The sequence below is a fragment of the Pan troglodytes genome, chromosome 7 (assembly GCF_028858775.2).
Source record: "Pan troglodytes isolate AG18354 chromosome 7, NHGRI_mPanTro3-v2.0_pri, whole genome shotgun sequence".
Lineage (NCBI taxonomy): Eukaryota > Metazoa > Chordata > Mammalia > Primates > Hominidae > Pan > Pan troglodytes.
Genome location: NC_072405.2, coordinates 27,639,049 through 27,663,660, shown reverse-complemented (window position 1 = coordinate 27,663,660; position 24,612 = coordinate 27,639,049). Strand labels below are relative to the sequence as shown.

General features: G+C 43.3%; 1 protein-coding gene across 4 annotated transcripts in view; it reads right to left on the bottom strand.

Moving 5' to 3' along the window:
• The window catches only part of SH2D4A (SH2 domain containing 4A), an 80,629-nt gene that overhangs the window by 37,746 nt on the left and 18,271 nt on the right, over positions 1 to 24,612 (bottom strand). For all 4 annotated transcript variants that reach the window (XM_016959172.4, XM_009454900.5, XM_009454899.5 and 1 more), the window contains exons 3-4: positions 23,478 to 23,637; positions 21,782 to 21,953 (exon numbers count right to left, since the gene is read on the bottom strand). In XM_016959172.4, the coding sequence (XP_016814661.2) occupies positions 21,782 to 21,953; positions 23,478 to 23,637 (332 nt within the window). The remainder of the gene's footprint in view (positions 1 to 21,781; positions 21,954 to 23,477; positions 23,638 to 24,612) is intronic.

Below are 24,612 nucleotides of genomic sequence, written 5' to 3'. Positions count from 1 at the left end.
GGGGTTCCCAGATTCATTGCCTAAAGTCCCTGGTGTCATTCCTGCCTGCCACAGGCCAACCCTCTGGCATCACAAGTATGCCAGCAAATCACAATGGGTGCTTCTTAAGACACAGGCCCCCATCAGTCCCTGGCTGGAGTGCAGAGCCTAAGCTAAGTCCCAACATGGGTAGTCAAATGTCCTGAGTACCCAGATATACCTACCCACAACCCACATTACCGCAAAGTATATGCCTTGTGTCTGAGTTCTTAATTTTGGCATACATCGGAAATTGTCAGCAAAATTTCAGCAAAAGGTTGGTGCCACCATTCAGAAGGAGTACAGAGGATCATTACTGCACCATGCAATAAACCAGTGGCTTTCTCAATCTTCCTCTTTTCTCAAAGTGGCTGGCATGTGGCTACCCCACTATACCGCATTTCCCAAATGCCTTAGCGGTTGTCTTAACATAATGCAGTTGACAACAGGCATTTGCCATTTCTCCCCAGGCCCACTTGAAACCTCCTTCACACACTCCTGCAGGCCACTTCCACCTTCCTTTGGGCTGGAATGGTGACAGCAGCAGTGCTACTACCAAAGATAGCAGACACTTAGACTACAAAAGCCTGAGTCCCTGAATGACTGTGTGGAGCTGAGCCCTCCTGAACTAGAACACCTATTCTGGACTGTCCGAAGACAAATAAATAACTTTTGTTGTATTTTTGGCCATGGCATTTGGGGACTATTTGCTTCAAAAGTTTAGCCTATCAACTGATAAAACTGGTCACAACAGTTGCTGGAGGCATGTTTCAAGCTCTCTGCTGAGGTTGTATAATTAATCATAGGTGGTGAGATTAATGCTAATTCCACTAATGAGCACTAATGCATAGTGAAGACGTATTATGACCCGTCACCATGTTAGTGTCTTAGTATTATTATTTTTACTCCACACAACATCTGTGATGGATGGGCAACATAATGGGCAATTTTCAGATGAGGAAACCACGTCTCAGATGAGTTGTGGAGCTTGCTCAGCACCAGACAGCTGGTTTATGCCAGAGTTTATGCTTTTTCCACTATGTTGACATTGTAGTGATAAGAAAATGAGATGTGGGTCAACAGATATCTAATGCTTATTCCTTGGCAAACTAATGAATCCTGTAGGTTTCACAATTGCTATTTACCATATTCTCATTGTTTTCTTATTTTAATATTATAAAAGTATACTTTGCTGCTCTGCTTCTAAACTTAGAACAGTAACCAGTTCCTCTATTTGGGAACAGAGTGAACTGTTCCCACAAGTTTCATGTAAGCGCGTCTGCTCAAAAGTCCAAGATGACTTTTAAAATCTCTGAGTGCATTTCCACCACCAGGAAGGAGAGCTTTAAAAACAGGCCCACTCTCCCTTTCTTTGATGATATAAGATCTTTGGGGCACCGTTTTGCAAAAAGGATCAGTTTCTTATATTTGAAAATTAGGAGGCAGGTAACCCTTCTTTCTTAATACTCCTGCAAGTATTGCGGAGAATGTTTCAAATATGCTATGTTTATTACTTGGCAAACTAATGAATCCTGCAGGTTTCACAATTGCTACTTATCATAGTTTCATTTTTTTCTCATTTTAATATTATAAAAGGATACTTCGCTGCTCTACATCTAAAATAGAACAGACGCAGAGCAGCTGTTGCAGAATCAGACAGATCTGGACTTATGAAACTGGAGTTCTGGACCAAGATTTTGTCCGCAGCACATTTGCTGTTCTTAGTCTTTGAGCTTTAAAACACACTCTTAGTTGCTTCCTGAATTAGCATTAAGCTAATAGGCATCTGATGGTTATCTTCTAATCCATGTATTCAAAAGTGTTGTCTATTTTGTCAGTTTCCCCTCAATCTCCCGCCAATTTCTGTCATCTGTATGGGTACAGTGCTTTGAACACAATGCGTGAGTTATCCTCCATCCCTCAGTTATTCCTTAAACTGAACAGTTCATCTCATGTACACATGAACAAGGTATTTTTACTACTTGCTTTCTTTAAATTATCTTACATGTTTTCCTATCATCATTGTATACCTTGTCTTACTAGTACTTTCAGCATGCTCACTGCCTTTGCATTTGTCAGATCTGACGCGGTTATGAATTATGTTACAATAATCTGAAGCACAGACACCTACTCCAGACAGTGTGCATGGAAGTGATGTCACTGGGCACTAAAGTGACAGTGGTTGCCGCCAACACCATCCACTCATGGTAGTTGGAGTTGATTGATGATCTTTCTTTGCTTTGAAATTTTACGTTTTGTCTTTAGTATACCAAAACTCAACAAGCTTGTTCTTGAGTAGAATTTTAGCATAAAAACTCATTAGGCCCATGCGTAGTGGCTCATGCCTGTAATCCCAGCACTTTGAGAGGCCAAGTCGGGTGGATCACCTGAGGTCAGGAGTTCGAGACCAGTCTGGCTCACATGGTGAAACCTCATCTCTACTAAAAATACAAAAATTAGCTGGCATGGTGGTGCGTGGTGGCACATGCCTGTTAATCCCAGTTATTCGGGAGGCTGAGACAGGAGAATCACTTGGACCTGGGAGGCAGAGGTTACAGTGAGCCAAGATTGTGCCACTGAACTCTAGCCTGGTGACCATGAGACTCCGTGTCAAAAAAAAAAAAAAAAAAAAATTAGTTGAACAACCACTCCAGAGATGAATCCTTCTATTTAAACACTTCTATTCAATGTGTCTAAAACATACTGTAAACTCTAAAGCTATTCACACATACTAAGAACCACATTTATAAAAATTCTACTTTTCAAGGTGAACCAAGATTTTGCCATTATTCTAAAGGGTTAAAATAACATGAAAAACTTAAAACTTGCCGAAAGCAGGCTCATTTAGATACACTTACACGTTCTACAAATCCATGAAATGCACAAGTAATAGAGTGAAAATGTGGGATCCAAAAGGTATTTCCTTTATTTAAAAAAAAAAAAAAAACAGCTAGAGGCCAGGTGTGGTGGCTCATGCCTGTAATCCCAGCACTTTGGGAGGCTGAGGTGGGCAAATCACAAGGTCAAGAGATCCAGACCATCCTGGCCAACATGGTGAAACCCCATTTCTACTAAAAATACAAAAATTAGCCGGGCGTGGTGATGTGCACCTGGAGTCCCAGCTACTCAGGAGGCTGAGGCAAGAGAATTGCTTGAACCCAGGAGGCAGAGAATGCAGTGTGCCAAGATCCTGCCACTGTACTCCAGCCTAGGTGACAGAGCAAGACTCTGTCTCAAAAAAAAAAAAAAAAAAAAAAAAAAGCTAGATGATTAATGGACTCGAAAGTAATGATCTATGACGGCAATATCAGAGGGTATACCTCAGTAATACCACTGCCTCTTTGAAGCACTCCTAGAGGCAGGATGAAGAGGCTTTTCAAAGAGGGTACCATGTCCTCTCTGAAGCTTCCATATGCTGCTATGACCCAGGAAATACACTCTTTAGTTATCTCTATACCAAAAAAGGGAAGAAAATGACCCTCCTACCTGTATAATTTTTGCTTATAAAGCACTTTGAAGTCTAATACATCATTTGACCTTCATATTAGGTGTCAAAATAGGCCTTATCCCTTTACCAAAGAGGTAAGGTAACCTGTTTTATTGGTCGTTGTGTTTTTGTTCTTGAGACAGAGTCTCGCTCTGTTCCGAGGCTGAAGTGCGGTGGCATGATCAGGGCTTACTGCAGCCTCAACTTCCTGGACTCAAGTGATCCTCCCACCTCAGTCCCCCAAAGTAGCTGGGACTACAAGCGTGCACTACCACACCTGGCTAAATTTTTTTTAATTTTAGTAGAGACAAGGTCTCACTATATTGCCCAGGCTGGTTTCAAACTCCTGAGCTCAAGTGAGGCTCCCACCTCAGCCTCCCAAAGTGCTGAGATTATAGGTGTGAGCCGCCACACCTGGCCTAAGTTGACCTGTTAATAGGTAGGAGGACAGGGACCCAAATGCATGTCATCTCCACATCTGAAGACTGCTCCTTCCTCAGGGTCTCCCAGAGAGAACATATGTATGCTCTTACGCATAACAGCCACTGCGGTCATCATCCATCTGCCACATTACAGAAATTCTTACAGCTGCTGGAGCTTTATGAGCAGAGTTAAAGCAATCTTAATCTTATCTGCCTCATATCTGCTCTATTTAAACATAAAAACTGCCATGAATATTTATGCAAAAGCTTCCAAAAAAGAAAAACTGAAAGCTAATAACATCAGAAGCTAGTGGACTTCCTGCAGACATCAAGTCAGAATAACCCTCTGTAATCAGTGAAAATCCCAAATGGATCTGGGGGTGTACCCCATCTGATTGGCCAAAAGATAGTATGAAAAATATTAACTACAGTTAAACTTAGAAGTATGGCAGTTCAAATCTACATAAGCAACTGGGTTACAAAAAGATGCTGCTGACAACATCAGTATTACATGGTTACAAAATATGCTTCCCCCAGAGTCTGTCTGTCATATAGAAGAATTATGTTCACTTTTCAAACTGGTTTGAAAAACAGTTGATACTGGCTTCTAACTTAATATTCCCTTTGTTTATAAGTAGGGTTATAGGCTTGAGGCGGTGGCTCAGGCCTGTAATCCCAGCACTTTGGAAAGCTGAGGCAGGCGGATCACCTGAGATCAGGAGTTCAAGACCAGCCTGGCCAACATGGTGAAACCCCGTCTCTACGAAAGTACAAAAATTAGCCAGGCATGATGGTGGGTGCCTGTAATCCCAGCTACTCAGGAGGCTGAGGCAGAAGAATCGCTTGAACCCGAGAGGCAGAGGTTGCAGTGAGCCAAGATCTCACCACTGCACTCCAGCCTGGGTGACAGAGCAAGACTCCATCTCAAAATAATAATAATAATGGTAGGGTTGTACAGTCAAACAAATGCCAAGTGTCTTTAATTCCAAATAAACCAGAAAGCTCCAACAAACAGAACGCTGTCAGGACTCAATTTTTATGGTAAAGATGAAAATGAAGAATTAATAGCATAAAATCAAGAGTTTATTTTTGTTTTTGTTTTGTTTTGTTTTGTTTTTTGAGTCAGAGTCTCACTCTGTCACCCAGGCTGGAATACAGTGGTGCGATCTCAGCTCACTGCAAGCTCCGCCTCCTGGGTTCACGCCATTCTCCTGCCTCAGCCTCCCGAGTAGCTGGGACTACAGGCGCCTGCCAGCACGCCTGGCTAATTTTTTGTATTTTTAATAGAGACGGGGTTTCACCGTGTTAGCCAGGATGGTCTCCATCTCCTGACCTTGTGATCCACCCGTCTCGGCCTCCCAAAGTGCTGGGATTACAGGCATGAGCCACTGCGCCCAGCAGAGATCTAGTTTCACTATTAATCAAGATAGAATGAATTCAAATACTCTGAGAATCAGTGGTCTATAACTCACCCATTTTGCCAACCAGGTCATTGAAATAATCAAATCATCCTCTTCTCAGCAATTTTAAACAAAAAGGCAATTTCCCAATGATGACTATAATATTAAGTTTCTGAGCATACTGGGATTTACCTTTTTGCTTCTAAAATAACAGGAGAGGCAGAAGTTATAAAGAATAATAGAGACAGGAGAGATTTTCCTAAGGCCAAGTAGACTAACAGACGAAAAGCGGGACAGTAAATTTTATTGCTAAAAATATGGTACAAACTCCTTGTAGAGTGATTTTACTGACACATGAATTAGGACAATGGAAACCCGAGAAAATCTTTTCCTTATTTTTCTAATATTGTTCCAAGCAAAATCCATGCACAGAGACTACTGAATACCCCGACTTGAAAGTACAGCAGACTCCAATATGATGTGAGATTTTATGGCACATGTTTCACTAAACATTGTCGGCTGCTGCGGTGGCTCAGACCTGTAATCCCAGCACTTTGGGAGGCCCAGTCAGAAGATTGTTTGCACCCAGGAGTTTGAGACCAGCCTGGGCAACACGGTGAAACCCTGTCTTTACAGAACATACAAAAGTTAGCTGGGCGTGGTTGTGTGCGCCTGTAGTTCCAGCTACTCGGGAGGCGAAGGTGGGAGGTTCACCTGAGCCTGGGGAGGTCAGGGCTACAGTGAGCCAGGATCTCACCACTGCATTCCAGCCTGGGAGACAGAGTAACGCTCTGTCTCAAAAACAAAACAAAACAATAAAGAACAACAACAACTAAAAACATTGTCTTTGGTGTCTGAGTTTATTTTGAGCATGTTAGAGCACAGAACGTCAGTCATATTCGATGAACAATAGCTCACTCCTATTGCACCATCCCTTAAAACACCATTAAGCAACGCACAAACAACAGAACTGGGCAGCAACATCTTTGGAAAATGCAGTGATGCAGAGCTGGTGCAGGTTGCTTGGGCAAAGCATTCACATGCGAGGGAGTTTCAAAGGCCACTCTTACATTCTCATCCAGGGAGACGCCTGAAATAGGATCCATGAAGGAGCAAAAGACAAGCAAGAGAAATAAAGGAACTGTGAAATATAAAGTGTAAGCATAAAATAATAAAGGATTGTTGAGAAAATATTCAGAATCTTAAAAACATGATTAAAAAAACATGATTGATACAGGAAGTCCTGATGAAATGGAACATAAAACTTAACTACAAATAATAATAGAAAAATAATAGGCTGGGCACAGTGGCTCACGCCTATAATGCCAGCACTTTGGGAGGCCAAGGTGGGCAGGTCACTTGAGGTCAGGAGTTTGAGACCAGCCTGGCCAACATGGTGAAGCCCCGTCTCTACTAAAAATACAAAAGTTAGCTGGGCGTGGTGATGGGCACCTGTAATCCCAGCTACTCAGGAGGCTGAGGCAGGAGAATCACTTGAACACTGGAGGTAGAGAGCAAGACTGTATCTCAAGAAATAATAATAACAATAATAGAAAACAATATTCATATCATATGTAATGCTTTACAAAACACTTTTATGTATATTATTTCATTTGATTCTCACATTAACCCAATGGCATGTAGCTACTTTAATGTCCATTTTATGGATTGGGAAACTTAGCCTCAGAGAGGTTGAACAACTGACCTTGAAGTGGTCAACAAATCTCCCGACTCAGGAATCTAGCATACTACTTTTAATGAGTTCAATAAGTGAATCAATGCTAATATCTCCCACAATGCAGCTGTACATTATGAAGTTGGTAACAAAATTGAGTAAACCCTGAAGACTAGAAATATGTTTTTCTCTTTTCTAATTTATATCAAGCTTTTTATTTTAGAAATTTTGATTGTTTGCTTTTAAAAAGCACAACAGCCTAAGTGAATTTTAAGGTGCTAACATTTTGTGATTCTATCTTATATAAGATTTTATTCTACAAATTACCTACCATAAAATTCTATTACAGTTACACAGAAACTACTTGGGTAGTTGTGTAGCCCTCTGATTAGGGCTCCACTCTTGAATTAATAAGATATGCACAATTAATTACTTATCTGTTTTTACCTGGTATGTCCAATGCTTTATTTCTCACAAAAATTATATTGAAATGCTTCCTTCCTGTATACTAGAATGGAATATATATCAAGGCAAATGACTCCTAGCTTGGAATAGGATTATTCCCCTTTTGTCTCTTTATCCGAATCAATCCTCGAAATTCTAGCTTGTGTTTCGGAAGCACATGATCTCTATTTACCATGGTGGTCCTTGTTCTAAGGTGTGAACCCCCTTGCCTCCCAGAGACTGACAATATGGCTGTCTGCAGTCAGAACCAGGCAATGCCACACTGGTTCTGCTAACCCCAGGAACGAGGCATCTACTCTGGGGTAGTATGCAGGCTTCTCAACCCCGCCTACTCACCAAGCTCGGTACTCACCTCCGCTTAAATCACCTTAAAGTGTTATTTTGCTAATACTGCTTTTCACTCTTAACCTGAAGCCCAAGTGACAGAAAACCAAAAACTTTTGTTGCTATGCAATAACACTTTGAGATGAATGAGAATCCTAGAAATAATTCAGCATATTCTTTTCTTTTCTTTCAAAGACGTGTTCTGATCTCAGTAACTCTCTTCTGAATCTCTCCTTTTAAAAGGCAAACCACTGAAGTCCAGTTTTACAGAACTGATCATTCCAGAGTGGACAGCGCTCTTAATTTTAGTTTGAAAGAAAGGTATAGAAGAAGGAAAATTTAAGTGGAAGTTTCATATTATATCTTAAAATCATTTTACAGGTTGCTACTTAAATGCTCTCTACTCATGGAAACATAACACTATGAGTTACAATAACACTTAAAAATATAAGTGAACTGTAATCCCAGCACTTTGGGAGGCAGGGGCAAGAGGATCACTTGAGCCCAGAAGTTCAAGAGCAGCCTGGGCAACATGGTGAGACCCCTGTCTCTACAAGGAATAAAAAAATTAGCTGGGCATGGGAGCATGCATCTGTAGTCCAAGCTTCTTGGGAGGCTGAGGAAGGAGCATCACCTGAGCCCAGGGGTTTGAGGCTGTAGTGACTCATTATTGCACCGTGGCACTCCAGCCTGGGTGACACAGCAAGATCCTGTTTCTAAAAATACACACACACACGCACACAAAAACTGAAAACCACCATAGTTTCAGTGTCAAGTTTACAACTAAAATGTACATTTTAGTGGCGTGTTTTTGTGATCATTAGTTGTTACAGAAAAATGACTGACTTAAAAGCAGGTGTCAGAGCCTTGGGGCAGTGTGGAAAGCATGCACACGTGTGTTGTGTGCGCATGTATGCATGCAATGTGTGGCATTTGTGTGCCTGTGTGGTGGAGGTGGAGAGGTAAGAGGCCTCATCTGTAACTCCACCTGGTTAAAGAATATGTCACAGGGAAGACTTTTGCTCAAGGCTTTTTAATCTGCCAGCTACAAGGCCTTATTTTTGTGTGTGTGTAATACTTTGAATCCCAGATGTTTGGTTCTAATTTTTTTATCTCCTGTTTTGCAGTGTGGCCCACTCTGAAGGCCATTTCTGTAAAAATAATAAAGAATTCTCTGGAGATAAAGTCTAAAAGTGAGAAGATATAGTTTTATTCAAGGTCCCTTTCAGGGGCAAGGACAGTCAGTACTGATTAATGAGTTCCAAGCCTGCAAATTACATATAAGCGGAGAAACACAGAGGAGCTTATTTTTCAGTTGGCAGAGTCTGCCATTCTCCCAACCACATGCAGAACAGCTCTGAGTGGGGATGGGGGACATGACTGCATTCAGATGGCTGTCCACATAGAGGGTCTCTAAGGGTCTCTTCAGCTGCAGGGGACTCGCAGTTCATACCCAAACTCCCCTAGGTAGGGTGAGTCGGTTCACACAGCATGCCACTGTCTTTTTCTCTGAGTCCCATTAACTCCCCATTACATTCATCCTTGCCTGGAAATGGCATCTGCTCTGAACCTGCGTGTCTCAAAAGCTGGCAGGAGGACAGAGAAATCCAGCTATTCCCCAGCACCTCCAGTTCATTGTAGGCACCCAGTAACTCTGCGTGTTCGCTGTGATCCACAGAGAACCACAACACTGACTCGGTATTAAGCAGAGCATCACTTCAGAGGTTCCTCGGCTGCATCACCACTGCCAAAAAGTAAGGACAAGCCAGCTATTTTGCAGAAGGCAACAGCTTTGCAGAATAAAAACCATATACTCAGTTCTAACCTAGATGTTACTTCAGCCTCCTCCTGAGCTTGGAAAATCCAGCCAGACAGCCCTCTTTTGCCTCCAACTCTTCATATGAAGAATGCGAAGGACCAAGCCTGGCCTCCTGATAAGAACAATATCTTTTATTGCTCTACATACTTGCCAGAGGATGTGGGTTGGGGGTGAGAGAACGGCATCCTGTAATTGAAGGATTTCAGGAGGCAATTGTTGCTGCTTCCATCAGACAATACTGGGCAAGCTGCTTTCTCCTATTTATACATTTTATCAGCTTCCTTTGTAAAGAGTCAGTGTTGCTAAATTTAACATCTACAGAAGAAACGGATCCCTTACTGCCCCAGTTCCCTACCTTTTTGGCATCGGCGACTGATTTTGTGGAAGACAATTTTTCCACAGATAGGGGGCGCCAGAGGGATGGCTTCGGGATGATTCAAGCGCATTACATTTATTGTGCACTTTATTTCTATAATTACTACATACTCATCATAATTCATAATGCAGAATCAGTGGCTTGCTTTCCTTCAACTAGAGTGTCCCATCTGAGGGTAATGGGAGGCAGTGACAGATCGTCAGGCATTAGATTCTCATGAGGAGCATGCAACCTAGATCCCTCACATGAGCAGTTCACAATAGGATTCATGCTCCTATGAGAATCTAATGCTGCTGATGATCTGACAGGAGGCGGGGCCCAGGGAGTAATGCTGGCTTGCTTGCCTGCTGCTCACCTCCTGCCATGTGGCCCGGTTCCTAACAGATCACAGACCAATGGTACCCCAGGGATAGGGGCTCCTGCCTTATAGGATACTGCCCCAAGTATTGGGGCTGCCTGTAAGGACTGAAACTTCCATTCCCTAACTAGAGGTCTTCTACTGTGTTGGGTGCTATGGTTTCCAGGTATCTGGTACTTATTCAGGCAGTCTTACTTTTGGATATTTATTCGGTATAATAAAAATTTTAAAACAACAAAAATATATCCTTTGAAAATCTTCTGTAAAGATTGTCATGCGTGTATAGAAAGATACTCTGAGACTGGACCTTAAGGTTTCCAAAGCCTGTAGCAGCCATCAAACAATTCTCAGATTCCCAAGATTTGCTTCTCATGGCTATCAGGGTGAAGCAGAAATTCTTCACTCTGAGAACTGGGGCAAGTCTTCCATTCTTCTGTAAGGGATCTCCTTGAATGAAGCCATTTACTAATGAAGATATAACTTGGGTTACACTGGTATAAAATCACATCCAAATGCAAACCTACAGATCGCATGGTTTGGTGTTCTGGTTAAAACTACAGAAACTGTTGCATGGCAGGAAGGTACAGCTCTCTACATTTTTATATGTGAGAAGATTAGCTATTACCCAGGTGGACCAAAAGATATGTTTTGAGTCTCCAAGGGGAGGGCTGTAGTGAAAACCAGCTCAGGATAGGAATACCACTTGACCAAAGAATACATCATCTGTGCCTTATTTACAGAAATAAAATTGAGTTGACCTTGCCACATACCACTGGGTTTGCCTATCACACTCCTGCTTAACTGCTGCTCAAATACAGAAGTCTAGACCTCGTGGTATGGCTTATTCATTGAAACAGTATGGCAACCCTCCTTAACAGCTAGTAGTGATAAAAAAAACATTCTTTCTGTTGTACAGGCATCGAGTGTTGCTTTAAGATCTGCATGTGTAGAGCTAGAGTGAAACTTCTGAGAAGTCACTTCAGCAAACAGAGTCCATCCATACCGTGAACTCCTAGGACTCCATCTGGCTGCCTGCAGCCCTGTTGACAAGGATGTGAGGTCCTGTCCTGGCTCATCAGGAGAGAGTGCTGCAATTGATTAGTGATGTCTGTCCCAGGGGCAGCATAGGAAGTACCTGCACCTGGGCTCTATGATCACTAAACAATTTAAAAGTCTCTCATTTTATAGATTAAGAAAACAAAAGTCCTGCAGAGACAAAGTCAAAATGAAAATCCAGTTCTTCTGACCACTTGCTCTCATTATATTACCATAGCTCAAAAATGGACCGAAGGCCCACCATTGCTTATCAACAATTTTAAAATCCAAAAAGGTCTGAAAATATATAACTCCTATCAGGGAGGATCCTAACTTGAACTAACGAGGCTATTTACAATAACTACAGCATTTGTTTACAGAGTGTTGACCCAGACCTTGCTGGGAGGCATTATATATTACATAGTACATGCACAGTATTTCTTTTATAAAAATCTGGGGGAAAAGCTGAAATCTGAAACACTACTGGGCCCAGATGTATTGGATAAGGGGTGGCAGGCCTGTACTACTGACCCGACAGCCTACAGGGGTGTGGTAGGTGTCATGGCCTTAAAAGATACCCACGCCCTAATCTGAAACTTGTAAATCTGTTATGTTATGCAGGAAAAGGAGCTCCTCAGACATTAATTACCAGCTCTGGACCTTAAAATGAGATTATCCAGGATTAACTGTGGGCCCAATCTATTCACAGGCACTCTTCAAAAGCAAAGAACTTTCTCCAGCTGGAGTCAGAGAGAGACAGCAGAAGAAGTAAGAGAGAGCTTCTAAGCAGGAGAAGGACTCAATCTGCCATTGCTTGAGGGGCCACTCGGAAAGCATAAGGAATGCAGGTGGCTCCAGGTACAAAGATTGGCCCCTGGTTGATGCCCAGCAAGGAATCAGGGCCTCCCACTGGTTCATTTGGCCAACAATGCGAATATACCTGGAAGCGGATTCTTCTCCAGGGCCTCCAGATAAGAGCCCATCATGGCTGACATCTTGATTTCAGCCTCTTAAGACCCTAATCACAGAACCCAGTCCTGCTATGTCAGACTTCCCACCTGAGGAGCTGGGAGATAACACATGGGTACTAGGGTAAGCCACGAAGAAAACTAATACAGGGAACAAGCCTGACTCTTCTTCCATAAGGTGTCCTGTTAGCATCTACTCAAACTTACCTTTCTGCGTCCCAGACAAAGCACTTTACCCCATCAGACTGTTCCCCTGCATTCTCCCTCCCCGACACACGAGGCTTTGCACTTTCTTACCACTGACATTTCGCCGGCCAGGACTGCAGAGTCCTTTCTCCCAGGCCTCTCTGCCTTTCTCTGTCACCCGCTCCATCCCTGCCTTCCACAAACCAGTGAACAGGCCACTGGCCTCCTAGAACGTGATTAAATCCTGCCCTACAGAGCACTCACTGCTGCTCTTTTCAGAGGTTAAAACTCCTGAAAGATGAAAACCTCGTCTTATGCCTCCCTCGTGGCGCTGTAATGCCTATCATTACACAGATGAAACCTTGATGGATATTTGCTCAGAGAATGACTGATGCAGCCCAACCAGCCCAACAGTGCTGGGCACTGAAGTGTGCAGCCCCTGGGTAGGAGACGGTCACACAGGGGAAGGACAATGTCTAGTGCTCTTAATTAAAATAACCCCTTACATTTGGACTGGGATTTCCAGTTTTCAAAGAATTTCCAAATATGTTATCTCATGTCATTTTTTACTATCTCATCTTTTTTTTTCCACCAAAAACCCATGAGATAAACAAGGCAAGTTTTTAAAAAATCCCAGTTTTTGTTTGTTGGAGACAGAGTCTTTCTCTGTCGCCAAGCCTAGAGTGCAATGGTGTGACCACAGCTCACTGAAGCCTCAACCTCCCAGGCTCAAGCAATCCTCCCTCCTCGGCCACTGGAGTAGCTGGAACTACAGGTGTGCACCAGCATGTCCTGCTATTTTTTTTTTTTTAATTTCTGTAGAGACAGTGTCTTGCTATGTTGCCAGGGCTGGTCTCGAAATCTTGGGCTCAAGTAATCCACCTGCCTCGGCCTCCCAAAGTGCTGGGATTGCAGGCGTGAGCCACCACACCTGGTTTTAATTCCCACTTTTGATAGATGAGAAAACAGAGGTTGCAGAGGGTTATGAGATTTGCACAGCTAGCATAGGTAACCAGTCCAGCAGTACAAATACAACCCTCTCGCAGTGCAGGGCAGAGAGGCTGCTCTAAAAATCTAAGGCACACAGAGACGGAAGCAGCATGCTAGAGCTGTGAGCTCTGCAAAAACACCACCGAGGTGAATGAGACTGGCTCAAGGTGTCCGGGAAAGTAGATTTAATCCTGTCTATTTCTCCACTGTTCCCTGACTCCCTCCTCTTTCCCTTTCTCCATGTTTTCTTATGGAAAAAGCTTTTCTGTTTAATTTAAAGCCCAGAATATCTGGTTTAAAGTATCACTGCTAGTGGAGGGGAAAAGCCCAAAAACTCTAATCCCAGCAGTGTGATCGTTAAGGTGCAGATGTGATTACCTTCCCTGGGGCAGATAATAAGAGGGACCTGAGTAAGGTAGAAGACCCAGCTCCCCCTGTGAATCAAACCATTGCCCTCGGAACAGGATCCCCCCACTCGGAACAGGAATAAAAATACCTGTTTCACACCTCCTACAGTTGTGAGGATGAAGTCACATGGTGAATGTACATCTTTCCAAATGTGTAGAGGGCTATCTATAACCACTATCATCCCAATGACCAGCACTAAGGCAAATCTGCCCGTTTCACCAAATAGCATCCAAGCTCCCAGCTATCCTCTTACCACGTGTTGCTTTCCTCCCTTGAGGCTGGCCTCGGCATTCTATTAACCTGATTTCATCCTATTCAAAATACTAGTGAGTAAAGAGGAAGGATAATGAAGAAGTAACTGTAGGATTTACCCCAAGTTCTACATAAGCTCAAAGGGGACTCTGACTACATGTTTGCTTCAATCCTTCCTTCCATGAGATAATCACAGCAGAGCTGAAAAAACACTAGATACAAATGCAGAAATCCAGTGTATCCTGATGTGCATAAGACTGAATACTCTCATGCCCAAACCCAACCCTGATATTCTTCCACTATTTGGACTTCTTCTGGCAGCAACTGATAAATCAGTACAAATAAAAAGGGTAATTGTTAACTAGAAGCACTACTTCCTAGAAGAAACTGACTCCTCCACAAGAGATTCCACAATGCTGAATACACATCAATATTTGGGTTGAATTTAATTTTCACCCATTCTCCACAGCCTTCAGGAGATTTTAGATCAGACTGGTAAGAAGTGCATTCTGACTCAGGTCTGGAGTATTTTTTTAGAAAATGGGGCACAGTTTCTCGTGATGATCTTTTTTTTTTTTTTTTTTTTTTTGTTAAGACAAGGTTTTGCTCTGTCACCCAGGCTGGAGTTGGGTAGTGTGATCATAGCTCGCTGCAACTTCTGCCTGCCCAGCTAAAGTGATCTCCCACCCCAGCCTCCCAAGCAGCTGGGACTACAGGTGCATGCCACCATGCCTGACTAATTTTTGTGTTTTTTGTAGAGACAGGGTTTCACCATGTTGCCCAGACTGGTGTTGAACTCCTGGCTTCAAGTGATCCATCTGCCTTGGCCTCCCAAAGTGCAGGCATTACAGATGTGAGTCATAGCACCTGGACTCTAGTGATGACCTTTCACTGGAAATTTACTACAAATCTAACAAGACAGCTTTACTTTAATAAATTTATAGCTGATTTCCCTTGAATATTGTTTATAATCCTGGAAGACTGATTGTTCTTTAAATCCCCCCCGAGTTACTCAGATAAGGATTATGGTCACTAACTTCAATAAAAACTGCTTGAAGATTTTTTATAACAAATGTTGGGCCTTGCATATACAATGCAATTTTGAAGACATGACAATATACTTTGAGATATTAGAGTTAAAATAAACTGTAGCGGAAATTCGGAAATCTTTAATCCTTACTGTGCAAATCTGAATTGCATTTTAGAAACAAGTGAGATGCATCCTAAACCTCCAGTCTTGCTTTCTCACCAGAAACCAGAGTTCCCTTCTAAAGGAGAAGGCCTGGGGGCAGTGATGAATTCTGTTTTAAATATGTCATAGTTACGATGAGAGTGGGGATTAAAGTAGACAAACAAAAATGAGGGCATTCTAACTGTAATTTTGGGGTTAATCACTTAATCTCTTTGAACATTTGTTTCTTCATCTGTACAAAAGAAATGGTAATGTATTGTTTGTTTCACAGGATTATTGTGAAAAGACTTAACTCCATGAGAAAAAGTGTTGTGAACTCCAAATCACATGTATAAGATCAGCCTGACTGGGTGCAGTGGCTCACACCTGTAATTCCAGCACTCTGGGAGGCTGAGACAGGAGGATCACTCGAGCCTAGGAGTTCAAGACCAGCCTGGGCAACACAGTGAAACCCTGTTTCTACAAAAAGTTTAAAAACTAGCCAGACATGTGCCTGTAGTCCTAGCTACTCAGGAGGCTGAGGCTGAAGGATAACCTGAGCCCAGGAGTTGGAGGTTACAGTAGCTTATGATTGTGCCACTGTATTCCAGCCTGGCTGATAGAGCAAGACCATGTCTCAAAAAAAAAAAAAAAAAAAAAGAAAGAAAGAAAAGAAAAAAATTAGCGTGTATTCACCATTACCACTTCTGCAAGTAGCCTGGGAAATCCTGACACATCTCAACCAGAATCACCTTCTCCTTTAACATCAGCTCTTTCTCCAGACACGCCTGTCCATCCCGATGACATCTCATTCTCCCAGGCATCCAAGCTTAGAAACCTGGGTCATGCTACCTTGTTCCTCCACCCTCTGTGATGCAAGAATGATCCCTCCTTTTCAAAATATAAACCTGATCAGCTCAACCCTTTGCTCGATAATCACTGACAATTTCCAACTGTTCTTGAAAAGAGTCAAAACACGTAAGTAGCCCCCAAGACCCTGTCTTGTCTGGCCCTGCCCCACCCCCCGACAATGCTTTCCCTGCTTCTGCACTCCAGTCACACTGGCCCCTTTGGCTCCTCCAAAGCCCACTTTCCCTCCAGCTACGGAGCCTCTGCCACACTGTTCCTCAGCTGGAACTGCCAGCCCTAGGGGCCATGTCCTCTGCAAAGCCATCCTTGGCTCCTTGGAGCTGCCCCAGTGCTAATGTAATTGGGGTGAACAGAAACCTATCCCTCACGTTACAGCACTTGTTATTGTTTGAAATTATATGTTATGTGATATCTCTCTCTCTGCCTCCCCAACCAAAACATCATGAGAGCAGCGATTCCGTTTTACTCCAGTATCATAACCTCAATACTTAGCACCTATTAGGTACTCAAAATATGTTACGAGTAAATCAATCAACCTTGGGATCCTCTCCTCACTGTCGATACATTTAAGCTAAGAAAAATGTATAGGGGCTGGGCACAGTGGCTTACACCTGTAATCCCAGAACTTTGGGTGGCTGAGGTGGGAGGATCACCTGAGGCCAGGAGTTTAAGACCAGCCTGGGCAATACAGCGAGATCCCATCACTATAAAAAATTGTTAAAATTGGCTGGGGGTGGTGGCCTGTGCCTGTAGTCCCAGCCACTAGAGAGGCTGAGACAGGAGTATTGCTTGAGCCCAGGAGTTCAAGGCAGCAGTGAGCTATGATTGCACCACTGCACTGCAGCCTCGGGGAGAGGGAGACCCTGCCTCAAAAAGAAAAAAAAAAAAAAAAAAAGAAAGTTTATAGGGAAGAGGAAAGTGAGCTAACTAAATATCTGATATGTGTTTGGAGGTACTGAATAAGTGCCCAATATTGAATACCTGTGATGGTTAATGTTGAGTGTCAACTTGATGGATTGAAGGATACAAAGTATTGTTCCTGGGTGTGTCTGTGTGGGTGTTGCCAAAGGAAATTAACATTTGAGTCAGTGGACTGGGAAAGGCAGATCCACCCTCAATCTGGGTGGGCACCATCTAATTAGCTGCCAGTGTGGCTAGAATAAAAGCTGGCAGAAGAACGTGGAAGGACTAGACCTTCTGAGTCTTCCAGCCTCCATCTTTCTCCTGTGCTGGATGCTTCCTGACCTCGAACATCAAACTCCAAGTTCTTCAGCTTTTGGACTCTTGGATTTATGCCAGTGGTTTGCCAGGGGCTCTAAGGCCTTCGGCCACAGACTGAAGGCTGCACTGTCGGCTTCCCTACTTTTGAGGTTTGGGGACTTGTACTGGCTTCCTGGCTCCTCAGCTTGCAGATGGCCTATTGTGGGACTTCACCTTGTGATCGTGTGAGTCAATTCTCCTTAATAAACTCCCTTTCATATATACATCTATCCTATTAGTCCTGTCCCTCTAAAGAACCCTGACCAATACAATACCTCACTTACTCATCAAAAAAGCCTACCAGATTGTATTGGTTTTCCACTGCTGCTGTAACAAATTACAATAAACTCAGTGCTTATGAACAACATAAATTATGGTACATTTCGGTAGGTCAGAGACCCAACCTTGAGCCAACATCAAGGTGTCAACAGAGCTGCGTGACTTCCATAGACTTAAAGAGAATCCGATTCCTTGCCTCTTCCAGCTTCTAGAAGCTGCCTCCATTCCTTGCTTCACGTATGGTCTCTTCCTCCATCATCAAAGCCAGGAAGATCACATGTCTCTGATCATTATCCTATAGCCACATCTCCCTCTGACCTCAACCAGGAAAGAGTCTCTGCTTTAAGGACTCATGCGATTAAGCTGGGCCTGCCTGGATATTCAAGGATAATCTTCCATCACAACGTCCTTAACCATGGTCCCAGAGGCAGAGTCCCCTGTTCCATGTAAAGTAACGTGTTCGTGGGTCTGAGAGATCTAAATGTGGATATATTTGCCATTATTCTGCCTAACAAATAGATTGTTTATCCCCTTTTGATAGAGGGAGAAACTCAGGAGCTAAAATCTACAGCACGAGGAGGTGAGGGATGCAGGATTCAAATTATTTCTGGTTTTCCAGAAAGTGGGTCTGTCTCTCTAAAATGGTTGCTTCTCCATTTTAATAACTATTTAATAATTACGGTAGCATAATGAAACATTTCTGAGAAAGTCAATGAGAAGTAACTGCATTCACTACCCAGGGGTGCTGCAATGAATGGCCATAAACTTGGTGACTTAAAACAACAGATATTTACTCTCTCACAGTTCTGGAGACTAGAGTCAGAAATCAAGGCTGTGCAGGGCTATGCCCCCTCTTCCAGCTTCCAGTGGCTCCCATCTTGTGGCAGCATAACTCCGCTTTCTGCTTCTTTCTTCACTCGGCCTTCTTCCCAGTGTTTCTGTCTGATATGGTTTGGCTGTGTCCCCACCCAAATCTCATCTTGAATTGCAACTCCCACAATTCCCATGTGTTGTGGGAGGAACCTGGTGGGAGGCAGTTGAATCATGGGGGCGGGTCTTTCCCATGGTATTCTTGTGATAGTGAGTGGGTCTCACGAGATCTGATGGTTTTATAAAGGGGAATTTCCCTGCACAAGCTCTCTTGTCTGCTGCCATGTTAGACATGCCTTTCACCTTCCACAGTGATTGTGAGGCCTCCCCAGCTACATGGAACTGTAAGTCCATTAAACCTCTTTGTTTTGTAAACTGCCCAATCTTGGGTATGTCTTTATCAGCAGCATGAAAACAGACTACTACACTCTCTCACACATTTCCCTCCGCTCTCCTCTTATAAGGACACTTGTCTTGGGATTTAGGATCCACCCTAAATCCAGGGTGATCTCATCTTGAGATCCTTTACTTTAATTATATCTGCAAAGATCTATTTCCAAATAAGCTCACATTCTGAGGTTCTCGGTGGACATAAATTTCGGGGGATAAATATTCAGACCACTATAGCGACATATACAGAACTTACAATAAAAATATAAATGTACCATCGAGTCAGTTGTCTGAGAGGTAGCAGACGACCTCTTTAAAGGCTCACACTAGCTGTGAAATCAGGCCCCTCGCTGTGTGGCCTGCTGTCAGAGTGAACTTCAGCAAATACTACAGGAGCCCCTGACAGCATCTTCTCTGACACAGGGAAAGATAAAAAGCAGGAATATAAAAACCTGTCACCCATCTATTTCCAGATTCCTTCTATCCGAATGTTTCTTTCTCCCCTGCCCCCATCTCTTTCCATATGACAGTTTAGCAGGCACCTAAGGAAGGCAACAGTGCCACTCTCAATATAATATTTATGAGATGGTTAAAGAATAATAACTGTGGTATCTATTTTAATTTCCATTTTAATCTTTTGTCCTACTTTTGAAAAAAAAAGGTCTAAAAAAGTACTGTAATTCAAGCACAAAGATAAGCATACATACTTAATACTTTTTTTTTTTTTAAGACTTAGGGTCTCACTCGGTCGCCCAGGCTACAGTACAGTGGTGTAATCAGGACTCACTGCAGCCTCAAATTCCTGGGCTCAATCGATCCTCCTGCCTCAGCCTCCTGAGTTGCTAGGACTACAGGCATGCACCACCATGCTTGGCTATTTTTTTTTTTATTTTTTGTAGAGATGGGGGTCTCACAGTCTCTGCAGGATTATGCCCAGGCTTGTCTGGAACTCCTGGCCTCAAAAGGGATCCTCCTGCCTCGGCCTCCAAAAGCACTGAGATTACAAGTGTGAGCAAACACACTCAGCTGCATAATTAATACTCTGGAAGGAGCTTTCTTGTTATTACTGTTGTTCTTGGTTTGAGGGGTGTGGGAAGGGGAGCCGTGTTGCGGGAGTTTAGTGTTACGCATGCTGAGTGCAAAGCACACCTGGGGAGGACGGGAGGCCTCAATGAGGATGTGGGGAGCATGTCCAGGGCTGACCTTGAGATGAAAAACCAAATTTAGAATTTTCTCTTCCTAAATATTTTGAGCCTCATCTTTGTAGCCCTTCATAAAAAGCTTCTTCATAGCCCTCATATTAATGACACAACCAAATACGAGAGTTAAGAATTAAGGAGTTAGTAGTTAATAGTTAAGGAATAGCCTGGGGGTCCTGCAGACCTGGGTTTGAATAAGACCTTGGGCAGGTTGCTTAACCACACCTAGCCTCAGTTTCCCCAGCTGTAAAACGGACAAATGTCTCTAGTTCATGTTATTGTGAGGATTACATGAGACACTCAGCAGTGTGCTTTGCTGTGGAATAACCCCTGACCATGTTAGTTATCAGAGTCTCACTAGGTCCTAGGAGGAGGCAGGAGATATCTGTATTCCCATTTGATAGCCTCAAAGAAGTCAAAAGCACACACAGCCAGTGCTGCAGGGCTGCAGACATAAATGGAAATCAAACAACTGCAAATCCCTGTTAATTCTCAGTGTAATTAAATTCCTGGTAGAATAATAAGGTACTTCATAATAGAGTTTCATTGTTCTCCCAAACTATAATCCAACCAGCAAATTATGTTTGAGTTTTTTAAACCACCTGAACCATAAGAGAATTCATACCAATTCTGAGTATAAAATTTCTATTATGTTGGGGAGGTAACTGTCCCCAAGTCACAGGCAGAGCCAATGAAGCCCAACAGGCACTGATGTTTAGAATCCACAACAAAAAGGCTAAGACTCAGTAGAATGTAATCTAAATCACGAACAGGCCAAATCTGCCCCTCAGCCTGTGCTTGAAAATAAAGTTTTATTGGAACACAGCCATGCTCATTCATTTGTGTATAGCTGTGACAAAGATGGCATGGCCCATAAAGCCTAAACCATTTACTATGTTGCACTTTACAGAAAATGTTTGCCAACCTCTGCTGTAACAGAAGACATATAATGGGGCAGCATTGAGGAGAACCTGAAAATATCTTAAAATGCCAAATTGCATTCCTAGCGTTCTTGTTACTTTCAGTCTCACGAAGTAGGGGTGCTTTATTTTCCATGATGTAGCATGGAAGGTAAATCCCCCAAGTGACATGAGCAAGACGATCTTTTTTTTTTTTTTTTTTTTTTTCTGAGACGGAGTCTCGCTCTGTCGCCCAGGCTGGAGTGCAGTGTTGCAATCTCGGCTCACTGCAAGCTCCACCTCCCAGGTTCACGCCGTTCTCCTGCCTCAGCCTCCCGAGTAGCTGGGACTACAGGCGCCCGCCACCATGCCCAGCTAATTTTTTTTTTTTTATTTTTAGTAGAAATGGGGTTTCACCGTGTTAGCCAGGATGGTCTCGATCTCCTGACCTCGTGATCCGCCCGCCTTGGCCTCCCAAAGTGCTGGGATTACAGGCATGAGCCACCGTGCCTGCCCTGGAGGATCTTAAAGTTAGGAGGCATTTCTCCCAAGAAAGCCACTGGAGGATCCTGACACTCAGCCACAGTAGTCTCTGTGGCCTCAATAGCTTTTTCTCCCCCAAGATGAAATTCCGCACATCTACAGACAGTAAGGACTCACTCGGATTTTCTCTTCTTTCAGGGTTGGTGCTGGCCTAGATCCTTGCTCCAATTCCTCCTTTTCTGCCACTTTCTTCCAGATGTCTTTAGTCTGCTGGTTATCTGGAGCCTGCAGATCATGGTACTGTGATTTTGTTTTCAAGCTATTGGTGAATTCTTCAGAGTCAGTTTTTCTGAAGAGAGGCAAAAGTGAAATTCTCAAAAAACATTCTTTAACAGGAAGAGCCTTTCCAAAGCATATGTCGACATTCAAATTATGTGAAAAACAGTAACAGACACCACTTACTGAGTGCTTCTAACATGCTGGGCCCTTTGCTAGGTGTGTAAAGACGTGAACTTCATCCTCATCACAACCCCGTGAGGAAGGCATTGTCATCCTCACTTTGTTATTAAGAGCTCCAAGAAATTTTGTAATTCATCCAAGACCACATGGTGGTACAGCCAAGATCTGAACCCTGGTCTGCCCAACTCCTGGTTTAGAAGTTAACCTATTAGAACACACCGTCTGCTTCCAATTGATGGTTAAATAATTCCTTTATCTTCATATGTCCATGGATAGTTTTAAAGTTACAGGCACTAGTGGGCAGCATCCCAGCCCTCGAAAGTCCAATGCACCATCCACTGTGCCACAGAGTCTGCTTTGCATCCCTAGCCCTTGGGAACTGAACGGTGGTCCTCATGTCTGTCCCAATTTCCACTTCACCACCTCAGGGTAAGGCTGTCAACATCACTGCCCAGAGCCAGAGGAGGATACCCAGAGCACCCCAGGTACCCAGGAGAGGAGCGCCATCACCTGCCTCAGTTTCCTTCTGAGTTACCATCCTACATCTGCAGTTGATGTCACTTCCCTATTGAAAAACCTCACCGTCCAGAGAATAAGTTCCAAACTCCTAAATCTGGCCTCTGAAGCAGTTGTCCAAGTGTATTCCAAATGCTCAGAAGACCTCTTCATTCCCCAAAGAACCATCCGTAGTCAAGTCTAGGGATCTTGGTTAAGCCCTCTGCCTGCACTTTCCTTCCTGGCCTTCTGTAGCTGGAAAACGACTCCTTTCAAGGTTTGGTTCAGATTTCACCTCGTCTGTGGATCAGAATGATAGGTTCCCACCTATGCTTGGTAAACTTTCTGTTTGTACCTTAATTATAGCACAAATCACAGCCTGCACTGGCTGCAGTGAGCTGTGCATATGTCTACTTCTCCTCCTAGACTGGAAGCTCCCTGTTTCTCTTTGAATTCCCAGTACCTTGCACTGGGTAGGCACCTAAAGAGCCTGATTATCCAGCCGCCTGTATCTAAGTGATCTCCTTGGAAGGCCTGAAGCTTGCACAGTCACTGCATTTCTCACATATGTTCCTGATACTCAGCTGCGTCGGCCTGCATTGCTCTAACATGACTCTAGTGCAGCCACGGGTGATCACTGGGGAACTCACACACTCATACAGATCAAAACTGGAATGACAAGCAGGGAGATGAAGCAGCTGATTTGACAGCACTAAAGACTTTCATGAGGTCTTTAGTGCTATCAAAGACTTTAGATCAAAAGTCTAAATCAACCTTCTAAAGAGATCCAAAGTGACTTTTGTGACCCTCCAACCCAACCCTACTCTCCCACCTGATATTGTGAGCAAGAGGCGTGTTTGCAATGTTTTCTAAATTCTGGAGAGTCTTTAAGTCTCTGATTGGTTTGCAGATCTCATACCTGAGCTCTTCTGCCTCCTGTTCTGCTTTCAGCCGGGCCCTCTCAGCAATAATTTCATTACAGAGCACATCATAGGGTTTATCTAGATGGTGTTCGCCCATCACCCATACCCAGACTTCCTTATCGGCTCCAAGCTTCCAATGAACAGATTTGCCATTCTCTGCAAACAAACACACAAACAAAAAATTCAGATTGAACAAATATCTTTAGTCATAGATTACTGTTTCCATCACTAAAGTATTTAGGGTCTTTGAAAATATATATATATATATATTAGATGAGACAAAGAACTTCCAACTGCTCAGGAACATCTGTAGGTAGCAATGGCAGTGGTGGCAGTGAGAGGCAGCTTCAGTGAAAATATTTGTTTTAAAAATATTAGGGGTATGTTTTTTGCCCGTGCTTTTTTTTTTTTTTTTTTTTTTTTTTTTGACAGAGTCTCACTGTTGCCCAGGCTGGAGTGCAGTGGTGTGATCTTGGCTCACTGCAACCTCCGCCTCCTGGGTTCAAGCAGTTCCCCACCTCAGCCTCCCAAGTAGCTGGGATTACAGGCACCTGCCACCATGCCCAGCTAATTTTTGTATTTTTAGTAGAGACAGGGTTTCACCATTACAGGCATCTGCCACCACGCCCAGCTAATTTTTGTATTTTTAGTAGAGACAGGATTTCACCATCTTGGCCAGGCTGGTCTTGAACTCCTGACCTCGTGATCCACCCACCTCAGCCTCCCAAAGTGCTGGGATTACAGGTGTGAGTCACTGCGCCTGGCTGCATGTGCCTATTTTATAAATGAAGAAACTGAAATGGGAAGAAAGCATTCATTGTTAGCATTATCCTTTAGGGTAACAGAGCTAGCACTTCACACCATAATCTCTTAAATCTAACTATCTCCCTGTAACCCAGAATTCCACAGCTGCTCAAGGGTGTGGCATTTGTACTACATTCAAAGGCTTCATAGGTGGGTAAAAAGCAGGTTTTATTATTTTATTTATATTGTATTTTATTTGTATTTATTATTTTATTTTAGAAATGGTGTCTTGTTCTGTCACTCAGGCTGGAGTGCAGTGGTGAGATCATAGTAGTTAGGGCTACAGGCATGCATTACCATGCCCAGCTAATTTTTAAAATTTTTTGT